General features: G+C 38.5%; 1 protein-coding gene across 1 annotated transcript in view; it reads left to right on the top strand.

The window, feature by feature from the left end:
- The window catches only part of ATG7 (autophagy related 7), a 94,780-nt gene extending 78,613 nt beyond the window's left edge, over positions 1–16,167 (top strand). Inside the window, 1 exon segment of the mRNA XM_058812902.1 lies at positions 15,916–16,167. Within this exon segment, the coding sequence (XP_058668885.1) occupies positions 15,916–15,948 (33 nt within the window). The 3' untranslated portion in view covers positions 15,949–16,167.
- The last annotated feature ends 900 nt before the right edge of the window (positions 16,168–17,067 follow it).

Genomic DNA, 17,067 nt, shown 5'->3' with positions numbered 1-17,067 from the left:
TTTATTGAAATAATTAGACAGCATTTGGTTAAATATTTAAATTTGCTGTGTAGGTTTTTCAGCTGGAGCTGCACATGAAAAACAAATGCCACCCCTCTTGCCTATAGCAATCCCCCTCTGCCAGCAAGAAATAAGCTTTAAAATAAAAAAGATTCAGCTGAGATGCTAAACTCACTGGAAGATTAAATTTTTTGACATCATAATGGCAGCACAGCTTAACTTGTTTAATAACCTTATTTTTATTTATATATATAATATATATATATATAAAGAGTTTGAATTCAAACAGAAAATGGTCAAACACTGCAGACTCTTTATATATATATGTTAAATATATAATATTTATATATATATATATATGCATATATATATATATATATAAATGTTACATTGATAGTTTGTCTTAGAGAAGGAAGAAATTGCTTTTTAAAAGGAAGTTATTCCTTTAGGTGAATTATGTGTGAGCAAGAAGATTTTTAAAGCTTGCTTTATCTTAAAAAGTGCACTGATAGAGCTGTGATTTGTAAAAATCACCCCTGTAAACAAGTTTATTCTCTGTGTGTGTGTCTGGAATGATTTATCAAGGTTGTCTGTGCTAGATGTTGGCCATTACAAACTTTTATCTGTGAAAGAAACAGGTCGTAACTTTAAAGATGAAGGCAAATTTTGCTTCATCTTCACAATGCAACTAAACTGTATTAAATGTTGTGCAGAGGGGCACAGAAGATTGTCCCTAATTCAGATTTAGCTCATTAGAAAAGATCTTCTGCTGCCCAGAATGAAAAATGAAATGGGGGAAAGCAGCCATGCCTGGTGTGGAGGAAATCAAAACCTCAGGTTGTAGTTGAAATATAAAAAATTTATACAGTTTTGAGAACAAAGAACTTCTGAGCTCCCAGTGAGGATGTTTGGGTGGAATCCTGCTCCTGGGAAATCTTTGCTCTGTGTTCCATGTCCTTTATGGGGCTGTTTGGGTTGGGGTCGGGGTTTTTTTGAAGTCTCCGCATTACACAACTGTTGAATGCAGCCCTGGCATTTTGCAAGGATGTTCCATTGAGCCAGGAAAAGGGATGTGGGGATTTGGTGTGGAATCAGGGTGCGAATGAGGAGGTTCTGGAGCTGAACTTGGGATCCCTGGCAGGGTCCCAGGCCAGGCTGGACAGGGCTTGGAGCAGCCTGGGACAGTGGAGGTGTCCCTGCCCATGGCAGGGGTGGCACTGGGTGGGATTTAAGGTTCCTCTCAACCCGAACTGTTCTGGGATTCTGTGATTGCAGAAGTGTAATATAATTTTAAATGTTTATAAAAGAGTATAAACCTGCTTTTAGGTTGGGGGGAGTATATATAGATGTACATTTTAGATAGATAGATAGATAGATAGATAGATAGATAGATACATACATACATACATACATACATACATACATACATGCATACATATAGATATAAATAGAGATATAGGGGAGGTATATATATAGATATAGATATAGATAGAGATAGAGATAGAGATAGAGATAGAGATAGATATGTATAGATATATAGATAGATACAGATAGATAGATGTATAAATTTATTATTTCTATAATATAAAATATAAATATATCATAATTATAATACTATAAAATATATAATTTCTATAATAGATATTTTATAATATATAAATTTTTAGTTTTATATATATAAATTTTTTTTGGCACCTCTGAAGGTGTCACTCCTGGCATATTCTATGTTCCAAAAGCTGCTGGAGCCTGCTCCTCCTGGCACCAAATGGAGCAGGAATGGCCGTTCTGGGTGGGTGCTCTGGGACACGTCCCTGCTGAGTGCTGATGGAGCCTGGAATCACCTGGGAATCCCAGCAAGAGAGGGATAGCCCTAAGGGCCCTGCAGTGTTTGACCATTTTCTGTTTAAATGCAAACTCTTTAATTGTTCAAAATTATTCAGAAAAACCTCATAAGAGTCTGCCAGATTTTTCTTTGCAGGGGAAGGAGAGGTGAAGTGACAAAAATGAGATATTTAGGGTAATGTAGTTTTGGTGCCTTGAAGAAGTGAAGTTTGTCCTCATAGTACAGGAGACCTGTTGTTTGTTTCAGGATCAATTTATGGCCAATCCATTGAACATCCCAGTTCTGTATTCTGTATTGTGAAACCACTCTCACTCTGTTTGCTGCCTGCAATCAGATTTTCAGTGGCTTTTCACTCTGTCCCTCTCAGCTGGACTCAGGAGTTCTCTGTGATCCCAGAAACTCCTGGAGCTGCAATCAGAGCAGGCCAGAAGATCAAAGGCACCCCAGATGGGGGAATTGTGAGCCAGAACAAGCTGTTAACCCTGCAAGCAGCTGGGAGCTCTGCTGGGGCACATCTGGGACAGCCCCAGAGCTCCTGGGCTGCAGCTGGGCTCTGCTGAGCTGGGCAGGACAAACCTGGAATCACAGGGCTGCTTTGGAGCTGGGTCACTCTCCAGGGGCTGTGTTTGTCCCTCTGAGCACAGCTGAGGAGGTGCAGCAGGGTGGGCTTGGTTTGGGGTCACTGAACAGTTCAGTGCCCTCAGAGACACCAAATGGTTGGGGTGGTGATGGACTCTTCCAGCAGCTTTGGGAGGAGTCATCCTGTGGTCATCTGTGTCCATCCTTGGTGTCCACAGCCACCAATGACCACCCATGGTCATCCAGTGCCCATCCTTCATCCTTCCATGGTCATCTGTGGTCATCTGTGTCCATCCTTGGTGACCACAGCCACCAGTGACCACCCATGGTCATCCAGTGCCCATCCTTCATCCTTCCATGGCCATCTGTGGTCATCCATGGTCATCTGTGGTCATCAGTGTCCATCCTTGGTGATGACAGCCACCAATGACCACCCATGGTCGTCTAATGCCAATCCTTCCATGGTCATACATGGACATCTCTGGTCATCCATGGTCATCTGTGGTCATCTGTGGTCATCTGTGGTCGTCTGTGTCCATCCTTGGTGACCACAGCCACCAATGACCACCCATGGTCATCCAATGTCCATCCTTTGCTCCCCACAACTTCCACCATGTCTCCATCAGCTGAGGGACCAGCTCCCTCCTTCAGGAGCTTGGGAGAACATTGTTCTGCTCCTGGGAATGAAAAACCAGCAGCAGAGCAGGAGGGCACCCACTTGGTCACAGCAGCTCCAGAGAAAAATTCAAATTAAGCAAAAGTTGATAGCTGGGACACAACTGCTTGCAGACAGTCTGTCAGTCCAGCCGATGTTGAAATTCTGTGGTCAGAAAATCAAAAGCAATTCTGAAGGGAATTGCAGAATCCAGATCCCTGCAAGAGCCTCCAGGCCCAAAATCTCTGCGCAGTCTCATCAAAGTTCTGGTTTGTTCCATTTCTGTGTTAATTGAAGTGCCACAGGGATAAATCTGACACTTGGACACAGGTTTGCAGCAGAACCTGGGTTGGAAATACGGTTTTTAATCAGTACATAAGGTTCTGAGTGAAGTTGAGGCTTCCTGTGTTGTTTACTGTTAATTTATTGTTAATTTATGGATAATTGATTGTTATCAATAAATAACAATAAATTAACAATAAATTATCAATTATTGATAATTTATTGTTATCATTCATTCATTGTTATTTTATTGATAATTTATTGTTATTTTATTGATAATATATTGATAATTTATTGCAAGAGCCTAGCAAATGTTTCCAGAGCAGGGCAGGTGCTTACAGAAGTCTCTCACTGCTGAGGCACCTTCTGGTTTTCAGGTTTTTCTGTCCATTTGTAACCAAACCAACCCAGAAACCTGATCTGCCTGTTCTATTTCTAGAACATCATTACCTTACCTTTAATTACTGGGTTTTTTCCTCTTTGAGCTTTTATCCCAGCAACTTGCAGTTTTCTGGGTAGTATTTATTTGGATAAAGCTGATGGGAAAATTGACAGGAAAAATCAGGAGGGAAACTGGCAAGTAAGATTTTAAAACAAATGGATTTATCTCCCCTAATTTCTGCAGTATACGACATGAAATAAATCTGATAATCCACTATCCTCTGAGCATTTAACACTGCAAACTGTGTTATTTAATTCCCTCAATTCATATTTTCAGAAATTATTTCAGTTTCTAACTGTATAAGGAGCATTCCTCCTGTAAAAGAGGAGAGAGGAGGAAGCTTTCCCTGCCTCCTTCTGCCTCCCCCACAAGACAGAAATGTTGTGTACACACACATGGATCTCCATGGAAGCAATGATGGGATTAGTGAGGTCACTGGGTAAATCCAGCTTTTCATGGATTCATATTTTGAGTGCATTTCAAGTTTTCTGTTCCTCGGTGCATGAGGGGGAGTTGGGTGATGCTAAAGCTGTGCACAAAATTCTCATTTTAAGTGACATAACTGCATGTGGGACATGTGCTCGTTTTTCCTGCCAAATGTTATTTTCTGATCGTGGGAATTGAGCTGAAAAGGATCCCTGTTGTTGAGTTTGGAATTATTTAGAATAATGTATATTTTGCTTGTGTTTGCTGAGGGTAGAGTGGGATTGATCAAACTTGAAATGCTGAAACTTGTCTCAGTCTGGGTTAGGTGACCTTCCAATAATTCTTTTTATTGATATGGGAATCTCTGCTCATCTGAAAATGATCTGTGCTCTCCAACCAGTTACTAAACCCTCCAGCATTTCTGTGATTTTTTTATTCCCCTTGTAGAATTTTTTTTAAAAGACCTTCTAACTTCCTCTAATTCAGCTATACCCAGAATCAGGCCACAATCTGAATATTCACCTATCACATATTTCATCTTGACATATCAATTCCAAACTTAAACATACAGAAATTAACCTAAAAATAAATTAAAAAATCAAACCCAAGGAGGAGGAGTTTTTTGCCCACTTCTCAGGGGCAGTGTCCCCTCATGATCTGATTTACAAATGTCAATCCAAGTTCTTTCTGTCACCCAAAATCTCAATTCCATGAAGGCTGAAGGATGGTTCCTCCCACAGTGTGCCCTGCCTGGAATAAATGAGAATTGGCTGCTCTGAGGTGAACAGAATTGCAGAATCAGGCCACAATCTGAATGTTCACCTATCACATATTTCATCCTGACACATCAATTCCAAACTTAAACATACAGAAATTAACCTAAAAAAAAAATCAAATCCAAGGAGGATTTGATCCAAAAAAGTTATTTATAATATATATTATATCAAATAATAAATCAAAATCAAATTCAAGGAGTTGGAGTTTTTTGCCCACTTCTCAGGGGCAGTGTCCCCTTCATGATCTGATTTACAAATGTCAATCCAAGTTCCTCTCCCACCCCAAAATCTCAATTCCATGAAGGCTGAAGGATGGTTCCTCCCACAGTGTGCCCTGCCTGGAATAAATGAGAATTGGCTGCTCTGAGGTGAACAGAATTGCAGAATCAGGCCACAATCTGAATATTCACCTATCACATATTTCATCCTGACACATCAATTCCAAACTTAAACATACAGAAATTACCCTAAAAAAAAAAATCAAATCCAAGGAGTTGGAGTTTTTTGCTTAGTTCTCAGGGGCAGTGTCCCCTCATGATCTGATTTTAAAATGTCAATCCAAGTTCCTTCTCCCACCCAAAATCCTAATTCCATGAAATTCCTGGAATAAATGAGAATTAGCTGCTCTGAGGTGAACAGAATTCCAGATTTCAGCATCTTTAAGCTCTTGGGAAGATTGATCTTGGCAGGAGGGTGTTGCTCTGTCAGGGGCTGTGAAGAAGCATTGTGAGGATGAGGATGGTGAGGATGATGATGATAAAATAAATATTTATAAATTTCTGGCAGCTGTGGGCTAATTTAACCAGGATGATCCTTGTTTCAAGAGACGATTTAATCTCATGTCAGGGTTCTTGGAGGAGCTGGGAAATGTCAGAATTGTTAAAACTCCAAATTGGACAAACCATTCTGGAATTTGGTGTGGCTCTGTGACAGGAGCTGAACTCCCTGAGGCTCTGGGCCCTGCTTTGGGTGAAGGGTGGACAAAAATGATTTCCAGAGGAGTCCTGGAGCTCAGGGATTCTGAGCCCCTTGGAGCACTGAGTGTCCCTTGAGTCCCATCTTTTAAAATCTCCTCATTATTTGTGCATATTTCATTCCTGCAGCTCAGTTGTGGAGTTAATCTGCTGCTCCTTTTTAATCAGGAATTACCAAATGTTTGGTTTTTATCGCCTGAAAGCTCATTTAGAGGCTTCTGACAGCAGTTCTGCATCACCTGGGGGTTAAAATGATGCAGTGGGACATGGCAAATTCTGGATTTACAGCAAATTCAAATGTAGGTGTAGAAATTCAGGTGTAGAAATGGATTCCGAGATTATTCTGAGATCCCTTTATGTGCCCAATCCACATTTCCTATACAAGCTTTGAAAGGAAATTTGCCTTTATATCTGTACTATCAATTTTTCTGCAGATCTTATAAATATGATAAACTTAGAGTTTTATTTTTAATGTCAAACCTGGGCACATCAAAGGGGGAAGGTGATAGAAGAATTCAAACATACACTATTCAACACTACAATTTTATTTTCATTTCTGTCAAAGGCTTGCTACCAGAGTTAATAATCCCTTTGACAGAATTTCCATTAATTGTGGCTTCCTTCAAGCACACCTTCTCCTTGGACAGCTGCCTGTTGGTGGTAGCAAAATGAAATTAAAAATCCCACCCAAAACAGAATAATGGCATCATCAAACGTGCTTGGGGTGTGTTTATTTATTTGTTTGTTTATTTTCCCACTTGTTTGCAGTTTTTAAGAGCCTGAAGAAAAGGCTTGGTAATAGAAATTAAATAAGATTTGATATGCTTATCAAAGAAAGGAATTTAAAAGTCTCCCCTTGGAGGCTTTGCAGCAGTTCCAGTGCTGTGCCCTAAAAAATACCCTTTTTAGCCCAAAAACAGGAGAGAAATGGGGTTTGTGTTTGCTGCTGCTGTGCTTTGGGACTTTTCTTCCCTCATAAAAAAGGAACAATGGAAGGAAATCTGTCTGGGGCACTTTTATACCAGAAAAACCCCCGTGTGCATTTTTGTTTGTTTCTCTTTTTTTGTATTGTTTCATTAATTGTTAGTGGTGACCAAAAAAAAACCTTTTTGTGAATGTTTTCATGTCCTTTTCTGTGAATACCTGGGAAAACTGCTCTGAACCCAGGAGGGATGAATTAGTGCTTGGTGCTACTGCTTGGAACTGAGGATATTAAGAATAACTTCTAGCTAAAGGTTTATTTGTAAATAAATATTTTCTGTGCTGTTTAATTGCCTTTTTCTGTTCTGCTCTTAAAAACAGCTTTCAAAGCCCTTCAGGTGCCAGTTCTACAAGATGTTTAGGCTCTAAGGTCCCTTCCAACCTAAATTCTGTGCTTTTAAGTGTTGTATTTAAAAAAAGATTTATACAAGAGGAACCTGTAGAAGAGTTTGTTTGCTGAGATTGAAATGAGAATCCCCATCACCCTGACCTTGCAAGCTGGGGCTGTGGGCTGAAAATACAGAATTTTGGAAAGGTTGGAATGGCAAAATAAGCAGCAGTCAGGGCCACCAACACTGAAAAACAACAAAAAAAATAATGTGCAAGGTTGATGGACTTGATTTTATTGCAAGATAGTGAAGGGAAGGCTGGGGAGCAGAGACAGAAAAATGGAATTTGTGGGGGTACAAGGGAGGCCAGGGATTTGTCAACCAGGATGGGGCCACTGTGTGCAGGGAGAAATTATCCATCCTTTGCTGCACCTGCTGCTTAAATAAAGAGCTTGAAGAAAGAAATGCAGTTTTTGTAAGCCTTGGATTTGATTTTTATTTTTTTAGGTTAATTTCTGTATGTTTAAGTTTGGAATCGATGTGTCAGGATGAAATATGTGATAGGTAAATATTCAGATTGTGGCCTGATTCTGGGTATGGCTGAATTAGAGGAAGTTAGAAGGTCTTTATTTAAAAAAAAAATTGGGGGAATGACTGTAGGATGAGGTCTTGGAGCACAAGTGGGTCCTTGCTGGATGCATTGTGCAGCTGCAGGCAGCCAGAGGAGAAGCCCTAAAATGGGAAAATAACAAAGCCTGGCTGGGTGACACCAGTTTGGGGCTGTGCTTGTGGAAGTTCAGTTTGCAGGTTCCAGGTGTTCTGTGCTGGGGAGGAAATGCAGGACTCAGCTCCACTGCATTTATTGAGAGCAGTCTGGAAAATCAATCAATCTGTGGGAATTGGGGGCTTTCCCCTCCTCATTCTTCCTATTATTTATTATTCCATATATTCCTGTTATATCTTCCTTCTTTTCTTTCTTTTCTTTTCTTTTCTTTCTTTCTTTTCTTTCTTTTCTTTTCTTTCTTTCTTTCTTTCTTTCTTTCTTTCTTTCTTTCTTTCTTTCTTTCTTTCTTTCTTTCTTTCTTTCTTTCTTTCTTTCTTTCTTTCTCTTTCTTTCTTTCTTTCTTTCTTTCTTTCTTTCTTTCTTTCTTTCTTTCTTTCTTTCTTTCTTTCTTTCTTTCTTTCTTTCTTTCTTTCTTTCTTTCTTTCTTTCTTTCTTTCTTTCTTTCTTTCTTTCTTTCTTTCTTTCTTTCTTTCTTTCTTTCCTTCTTTCTTTCTTTCTTCTCTCTCTCTCTTTCTCCCTTTCTTTCTTTCTCCCTTCCTCTCTTCCTCCCTTCCTCTCTCCCTTCCTTCCTTCCTTCCTTCCTTCCTTCCTTCCTTCCTTCCTTCCTTCCTTCCTTCCTTCCTTCCTTCCTTCCTTCCTTCCTTCCTTCCTTCCATTATTATTATTATTATTATTATTATTATTGATAATTCTTGGATCTTGTACAGTGAGAAGTGCCCTGAGCACTTCCTATAATTTATTATTCTATATATTCCTGATATTTCTTAATGATTTATTTCTTTATTTTAAATTTATTATTTATTTATTTATTGTTATTATTTATTCCTGGATCTTGGACAGTGAGGAGTGCCCTGCTCAGTCTGAGCAAAGCAAAATCCCCCCTTAGTGGGAGATTTTGGGGCTTCTTTCGTGTGGGAAAGGGGGATGGGGAGGGAATTGCTGAGTGGGGAAAACTCAAAATGTGCTGGGTTTGAGGGAAATGAGGGAAGGGATCCCTGTGCAGAGGGAGGGATGAGAGGAGGGTGCTGGGCTTTGTAATCACCCCCTCAGTGTGTCTGCACGGGCTGCAGGCTGGGGCTTGCAGGGATTTAATAAATTCAGGGTGTACTTTGGTTTTGGGTGCTGTTCCTGAGGTCCCACAGAGGGTGGTGCAGCCTGGCCAGGGCACCTCAGCACATTCAGCCATGTGTCCACACAAATAAATAAGTAAATAAACAAATAAATAAACAAATAAATAGCCACATGTCCAAATAAATAAATAAATAAATAAATAAATAATTCAGCCACGTGTCCACATTAATTAATTAATTAGTTAATTCAGCCACATGTCCACACAAATAAGTAAGTAAATAAATAAATAAATAGTCCAGTCACATGTCCACATAAATAAATAAATAAATGAACAAATAAATAAATAATAAATAACAGGAATATCTAGAATAATAAATAATAGGAAGAATGAGGAGGGGAAAGCCCCCAATTCCCACAGATTGACTGATTGATCTTCCAGACTGCACTTTCAATAAATCCAGTGGAACTGTACAGGGGTAGGTGCAGCCTGGCCAGGGCACCTCAGCACATTCAGCCACATGTGCACACAAATAGATAGATAGATAAATGAATAAATAAATAAATAATCCAGCCACATGTCCACACAAATAAATAAAATAAAATAAATAAATAAATAAATAAATAAATAAATAAATAACAGTAATATCTAGAATAATAAATGATAGGAAGAATGAGGAGGGAAAAGCCCCCAATTCCCACAGATTGATTGATTGACTTATTGATTGATTTTCCAGACTGCACTTCCAATAAATCACTGGAACTGAGTCCCACAGCGGGTGGTGCAACCTGGCCGGGGTATCACAGCACATTCAGCCACATGTCCACACAAATAAAGAAATAATAAATAAATAAATAATAACAGGAATATCTAGAATAATAAATAATAGGAAGAATGAGGAGGGGAAAGCCCCCAATTCCCACAGATTGATTGATTGATCTTCCAGACTGCACTTTCAATAAATCCAGTGGAACTGTACAGGGGTAGGTGCAGCCTGGCCAGGGCACCTCAGCACATTCAGCCACATGTGCACACAAATAGATAAATAAATAATAACAGGAATATATGGAATAATAAATAATAGGAAGAATGAGGAGGGGAAAGCCCCCAATTCCCACAGATTGATTGATTTTCCAGACTGCTCTCTCAATAAATGCAGTGGAGCTGAGTCCTGCATTTCCTCCCCAGCACAGAACACCTGGAACCTGCAAACTGAACTTCCACAAGCACAGCCCCAAACTGGTGTCACCCAGCCAGGCTTTGTTATTTTCCCATTTTAGGGCTTCTCCTCTGGCTGCCTGCAGCTGCACAATGCATCCAGCAAGGACCCACTGGTGCCAGATATCCACTGCAAAGGGATTTAGGCTGCCAGAATCCTGATGTATCCTCTGTGTGGTAAAGAACATGATTTACCTCATAGCTATCAAAAAACTCACATTTTACTGCTGTAAAGCAGCAACAAGTTGCTTGAACGTGTTGTCTATTCATTAAAAACCCTGATTGTTTCTAAATCACAGAGTGAGATTTGATGGTTGCTCAGTGAAGCCTCATGTGAGCCTCAGCTGTGCTCTTTGATTGATGGCACATTTCATTTTCAGCCTTTAGAATTTTACTCCTTACTCCCCACCATATGTGAAGCATTCACAGCACAGCAAACCCTGTGGTTTGCATAAAAAAAAATCTCCTCCAGGTCCTCCTGAGCACCATGTTTTGCTCCATGTGTCTGTAAATTAACCTCACTTGTGTGTAGAAAACAGCACGTGTGGGGTTTGCTTGCTTGGTTGGCACTTTGGAGGCAAGAAACTCCTCAGAATCCCCTCAAGGTCCATTTCTATTCTTGCAAGTTTATTCAGAAGATAAACAATCATTATCTGGTTGAATCACAGATGTTAATTGGAAGATGCAAAGCCTGCCTGGGTGAGCACCAGTTCTGGAGCTGTTGTTGTGGAAATTCAGTTTTCAGGTGTTCTGTGCTAGGCAGGACATGCAAGACTCCCAATCCCATTGGATTTATTGGAAGTGCAGTCTGGAGCTGTGGAAAATCAGTCGGAATTGTGGCTTTCTCCTTCCTCATTCTTCCTATTATTGACAAAAATAATAGCTGGACTTGCAAGGAAACGTATGTGGGAATTCTTCCCTTCTCCTGAACATCCAGAATTTGCATGTGAAATTTCAGAAGCTTGAACGGAAGAGCAGGTATTGGAAGGAGGAGGTGAATTCAGCTCATGTGCCCAAGTTTGTGCAGGCTGGGTGGGGCTGGCAGCTCCTCCATGATCTCCTCATTCCCTGACTTCTCTCTTTGCCTGGAGCTGGGTTTGGGTTTGCCTTTCTATCTGTACTATCCATTTTTTGATAGTACACAGAAGAGCAGGTGTGCTGCAGGACAGAGGAGACATGAAAAAAAATCCAAATTTACAGCTTGCTTTGGAAAGCAGACTCTTTTGACAGTCATTTCATACAATGTCTTTCTTGGCTTTCTGTATTTGATTTCCTCTCTTAAAAGGAACTTAACTGGGAGATGCAAAGCCTGGGTGGTTGAGCACCAGTTTTGGAGCTGCTGTTGTGGAAATTCAGTTTGCAGGTGTTGCTGTGCTAGGCAGGACATGCAAGACTTCAAATTCCATTGGATTTATTGAAAGTGCAGTCTGGAGGTGTGGAAAATCAGTGGGAATTGTGGCTCTGGAGCTGGGTTTGGGTTTGCCTTTATATCTGTACTATCCATTTTTTGATAGTACACATAAGAGCAGGTGTGCTGCAGGACAGAGGAGACATGAAAAAATCCAAATTCACATCATTCAGATCCAAACCAGACTCTTTTGACAGTCATTTCACACAGTGTCTTTCTTGCCTTTCTGTATTTTATTTCCTCTCTTACAAGGTTCACTCTTTTGAAGTCATCCCCAGAGTTTGCACAGTCATCACCTATTAAAGTTTACACATCATTTTTGAAAACATTTATTGCTCTTAGTCAGGAGCCTGTGATGATTCTGCTGTCAGTGTTACACACAATTTCCTTTGCACAATCCCATGGAGTTTGTTTTCTTAAAGTCAATTTGCAATTGTTAACTTCTGCATTGAATTTTCCTCTTTTGTTTTGGGTTTTCTTCTTCCCTCTGCGTGTAATTTGTTAAGATATCTCTGTATCTATTTGTTAGATATATCGAATTGATATTAAATATAAATTAAATTGATTTTATTTAATTAATTAAATATATTTATACTTATATTTAAATATATCATATATTTATATTTTATATTTTATGTCAATAAAATATAATATAATATATAATATTATATAATATATAATATATAATATATGTACTATATATTATATACTATATACTATATACTATATACTATATAATATATAATATATGATATATGATATATGATATATGATATATGATATATGATATATGATATATGATATATTATGTATATTATTTATATCTACTTAATTAAATATTCATATTCATATTCATATTCAGTAAAATACAAATGAATTTAATTGAATGCGTTCTCTTTTCATTAAAAACCCTGCTTGTTTCTAAATCATAGAAAATGCTGTGCTGGAATTTTGAAAGTGTCCAAGGCCAGGTTGGATTTGGGTTGGAGCAATTTGGGATAGTGGAAGTTGTCCCTGCCCATGGAATAAAAATCAGCTTTAAGTCCCTTTCAACCCAAGGCATTCTATGGTTTAATGGTTCTGGGATTGCATGAAGTGTAAACTGCTTATAAAACTCTGTTCTGGAGAGAAAATACTTTCAAGCATTTAAAAATCATCCTTCTCAACCCAGGATGTTTGAGTGTTGGTTAAGTACCTGGTAACCTCATTTTCAGTGTTTTTGTGAATATTTTTTGTTCAAAGCCTCCTTTTTGTTCAGAGAGAGCTGAGCTTTGGATAGGAGGGAGTTTCCTTGTCAGTCCTGCTTTCTTTTCAGGCTCTGGGCTAGGGGGACTGTCTGAGCTTGGGATTTCTGCTTTTCTCTGCCTTGAATCATCCCTAAACTCTATTTAAAGATTTGGGTTTTTGTATTTATTTTCCACATCCTTGACCCTGACTGGCGAGCTGGACATTTGTGTTTGCCTTGGCAGGCTCCGAGCTGCTCATCTAGGGCAGGATGAAAACTCTTTTTTTTCTTTTTGTAAGCAAACTGTTCCTTGGCATTTTCCATAAGGATTTACACCACCATTTCGTGCCTCTTCTAGGAACAGACAAAACCTTGCCATTAGAGTTTTCCTTTGATTTTATTTCTTTCCCCAGCTGGATTGGAAGTGATTTTTCAGAACGTTTTTAAATTCCAGAAGTAGTCCATTTTTTTTTTCCCTCTGAGGGTTTATTAAAGCTGTAGGTCAATTGTTGCCTGTGTAGAAAAGGGGTTATTTGTATTTTTTATTTGTCTGCCCACTGCAGTGAGAACAGTGCCCCATTGTCCAGGCACTGGGTGCATGTCAAACCCTGCTTTGTGCCCTGAAGAATTTACAGCCCAAGGAGCTGCTGCCAGGGGGGCTGGATGGATTTTAGTGGCCAGGATGTAAAATGAGAGATTAACTCAGCTGGCCACTGCATGCCAGCGCACGAGTTGTGTTTGATTTCCCCCGGGGCACAGGAACGCTGCTGCTCCTTTGCTCGGGGATTTCTGGGGGCTGTGTGCTCTGCAAAAATGGCATTTTTGTGTTTCTGCTCCAAACCACTTGTCATGTGTCATCTGCAGCACTCCACAAGTGTTGCAGATCGTTTGGGCAAGTTTGAAATGCTCCCAGCCACAGATGCAGCTTTATGAACTCGCTGTTGGTGGGATTAAATCCAGCACAAGGCTCAGTACCAAGTCAATCCTGAGCTTAAACCCTGCCAGGTGCAAAGAGGGGCTTTGCCATGAGCTGAACCTCTGAGAAATATCAGAATAAATATCAGAATAAATATCAGAACAAATATCAGAATAAATATCAGAAAAGGTGTTTTAGGAGCATCCCTGTTGCTCAGGAAGGAAAAGCTTGGAAGATTTAATGAGAATATTTTCTCCCCCCAGAGAGCTCTGCAAATCCCTGCTGGGAATTTCCACCACTGCACCTCAGTGTGTTCACAGGACACCTGGATATTCTGGGGAAATGTTCATTTTTCCCCACTCTAGAACCATTTACTGGCCAAGGGCAAGTCAGAAAATAAAAGTACAATAATATTATATAGCAGAAAAAAAAGGTGTAGTTTAATTCTTTTTTAAGCAGTAAAAAAGTCCAAATTTCCACATAATTCCTTGTCCTTCAGATGCTATTTGTGAGATCTAATATCTAAGTGGAAAATGACCAATTAATTCTTTATCAATGTCTCGAATTTCTCTGCAGTGTTTAGTAAAATAAGCTTTTTATTGGAAGTGATTATTCACATGAAGTGTGTGCCAATGCCAAACTGTAAATTATAATAAATGCCAAATAGCCGCATTTATTATCTGTAAATGACAATAAATAACAAATAACCAAATTGATTTCTTTTCTGTATATGATAATAAATTGCAAATAGCCACATTGATTTATTATCTGTAAAATCTGTAAATGGTAATAAATAGAAAATAGGCATATTTATTTATTATCTTTAAATGATAATAAATACCAAATAACCAAAGTGACAAATGCTGAAAAGTAGATGTTAAAAATACCCCCAAGATTATAAAAAAACCCTTACTTTGAATGATAATAGATAGCAACAGCCACATTGATTTATCTGTAAATGATAATAAATAGCAAATAGCCACATTGATTTGTTAACTGTAAGTGGTAATAGATACCAAATAGCCAAAGTGACAAACATTGAAAAGGAGGTGTTAAAAATACCCCCAAAGATTACAAAAAAACCCTTACTTTAAATGATAATAAATAGCAAAGAGCCACATTGATTTATAATCTTTAAATGGTAATAAAGTGCAAATAGCCAATTTATTTGTTATCTGTAAATGGCAATAAATAATAAATAACCAAATTAATTTCTTTTCTGTAAATGATAATAAATACCAAAAAACCAAAGTGAAAAATGCTGAAAAGTAGATGTTAAAAATACCCCCAAGATTACAAAAAAAACTTACTATAAATGATAATAAATATCAAATTTATTTATTGATTATCTCTAAATGACAATGAATAGCAAATAGCCACATTGATTTATTATCTGTAAATGATGATAAATACCAAATAGCCAGTGACAAATGCTGAAAAGTAAATGTTAAAAATACCCCCAAGATTATAAAAAACCCTTACTTTGAATGATAATAGATAGCAACAGCCACATTGATTTATCTGTAAATGATAATAAATCGCAAATAGCCACATTGATTTATTGCCTGTAAATGGTAATAAATACCAAATAGCCAAAGTGACAAATGCTGAAAAATAGATGTTAAAAATACCCCCCAAGATTACCAAAAAAAGAAAACTCACTATAAATGATAATAAATTTGCAAATAGCCACATTTATTATCTGTAAATGACAATAAATAGAAAATAACCAAATTGATTTCTTGTCTGTAAATGATAATAAATACCAAATAACCAAAGTGACAAATGCTGAAAAGTAAGTGTTAAAAATATCCCCAAGATGACAAATACTTGTTGGTATACGGTTGTTGAGAGAAAAATACTGAATTTTCTGTAATGCTCCATTGGTGCTAGTCAGCAGTTCATAAAATGCTATTTATTATTGCTTTTAAACAGAAATGTGAATTTTCCAGAGCATTTTAAGAGCATATTTCAAGTGCACAACCTAAAATTCCTTTTTTTGTTGCAGATCTGGGACATGAGCGATGATGAAACAGTTTGAAATCAGGTGCTGAGGAGGAGGAGGATGCTCTGGGGTGCAGCCCTGCCTTTTATCTGTGCTTGGAGGAGTTAATGATTGCTTTCCCCTCCTGGCTGCTGGAAAGACAAACAAACAGAGCCCACGTCCTGCCACGAATAACTCCTCTGCAACAGCAGCTCTTCTCTTATGGACAGAGCTCACCATGTTTTCATTTTTATTGTGTAAATAACTGCAGCAATGGCCTTGTGTTTAAACCTGGTCTCTCTTTTTTTTTATTGGTTTGGTTTTTTTTTTTTAAGCTTCTAAATATGGCTTACATCTAAAAAATGCTGCTTAAGTAACTTTGGGTGGTTTGTTTGGGCCAGGTTTTATTTTGCTTCTCAGTGGCCATGTCCAAGCAGCATTTCTGAATGGCTTGTTTCATCTCTCTCAGATTTGGGCCACTTCAGTGGGAATTTGTGAAGATTTCTGCTCTTGGGAGTTAAATTCAGTGTTTAAAGGTGGGGAGGAGTGGGGAAGGAGCTGAACCTGCTGCCTCCACCACAGGAATTATTTGCAAACACGAATTTCAGGTGCAGTTGTTCTGGATGTGTCCATGGAGTTGTTGTGATTCCCTGTGAAGATCCCATCTTTTCATGCTGTGGGAACAAAGCAGTTTGGCTGATTTTTGCCCAGGAAAGACCAAAATACATTTATATAATGCTTAGGCTCCCCTGAAGCTCAGAGAAATCTCTGTTCTATGGTAAAAAATCACTTTAGGAGGTGGTGGGTCACTGATTCAGTCAAATGCTTCAGTGAAAAGAGAAATTTGTTCCCTGACTTTGCTGTTCTTGGGTGTGCTCATGCAGAACCCTGCAGGTGTTCAAAAAGAGAAATTCTCTTCTCCTTTTTGGTTGGTTGAATTTTTTCAACTGGCTCCATAAGCAAAAACAGGAGTTTGAGAATCCTGGAGTTTTAAAAACAGCTTGAGAAAAATGGAGTTTTGAAATCTCAAAGCACATTTTACTGCAAAATTGAAAGTGAATCTATTGGGCTTAACTTGGAATAGGTTTTAGAAGGAAATTGAAATCCCTTTCATAGCTTTATATTGTGGGGTTTATGAGTTAACTCACTTAGAAGAAATGCAAATCACTTTATCTG

The sequence above is a fragment of the Ammospiza caudacuta genome, chromosome 12 (genome assembly GCF_027887145.1).
Source record: "Ammospiza caudacuta isolate bAmmCau1 chromosome 12, bAmmCau1.pri, whole genome shotgun sequence".
In the NCBI taxonomy this organism is placed as follows: Eukaryota; Metazoa; Chordata; class Aves; order Passeriformes; family Passerellidae; genus Ammospiza; species Ammospiza caudacuta.
This window is presented reverse-complemented; position numbering and strand designations above follow the sequence as displayed.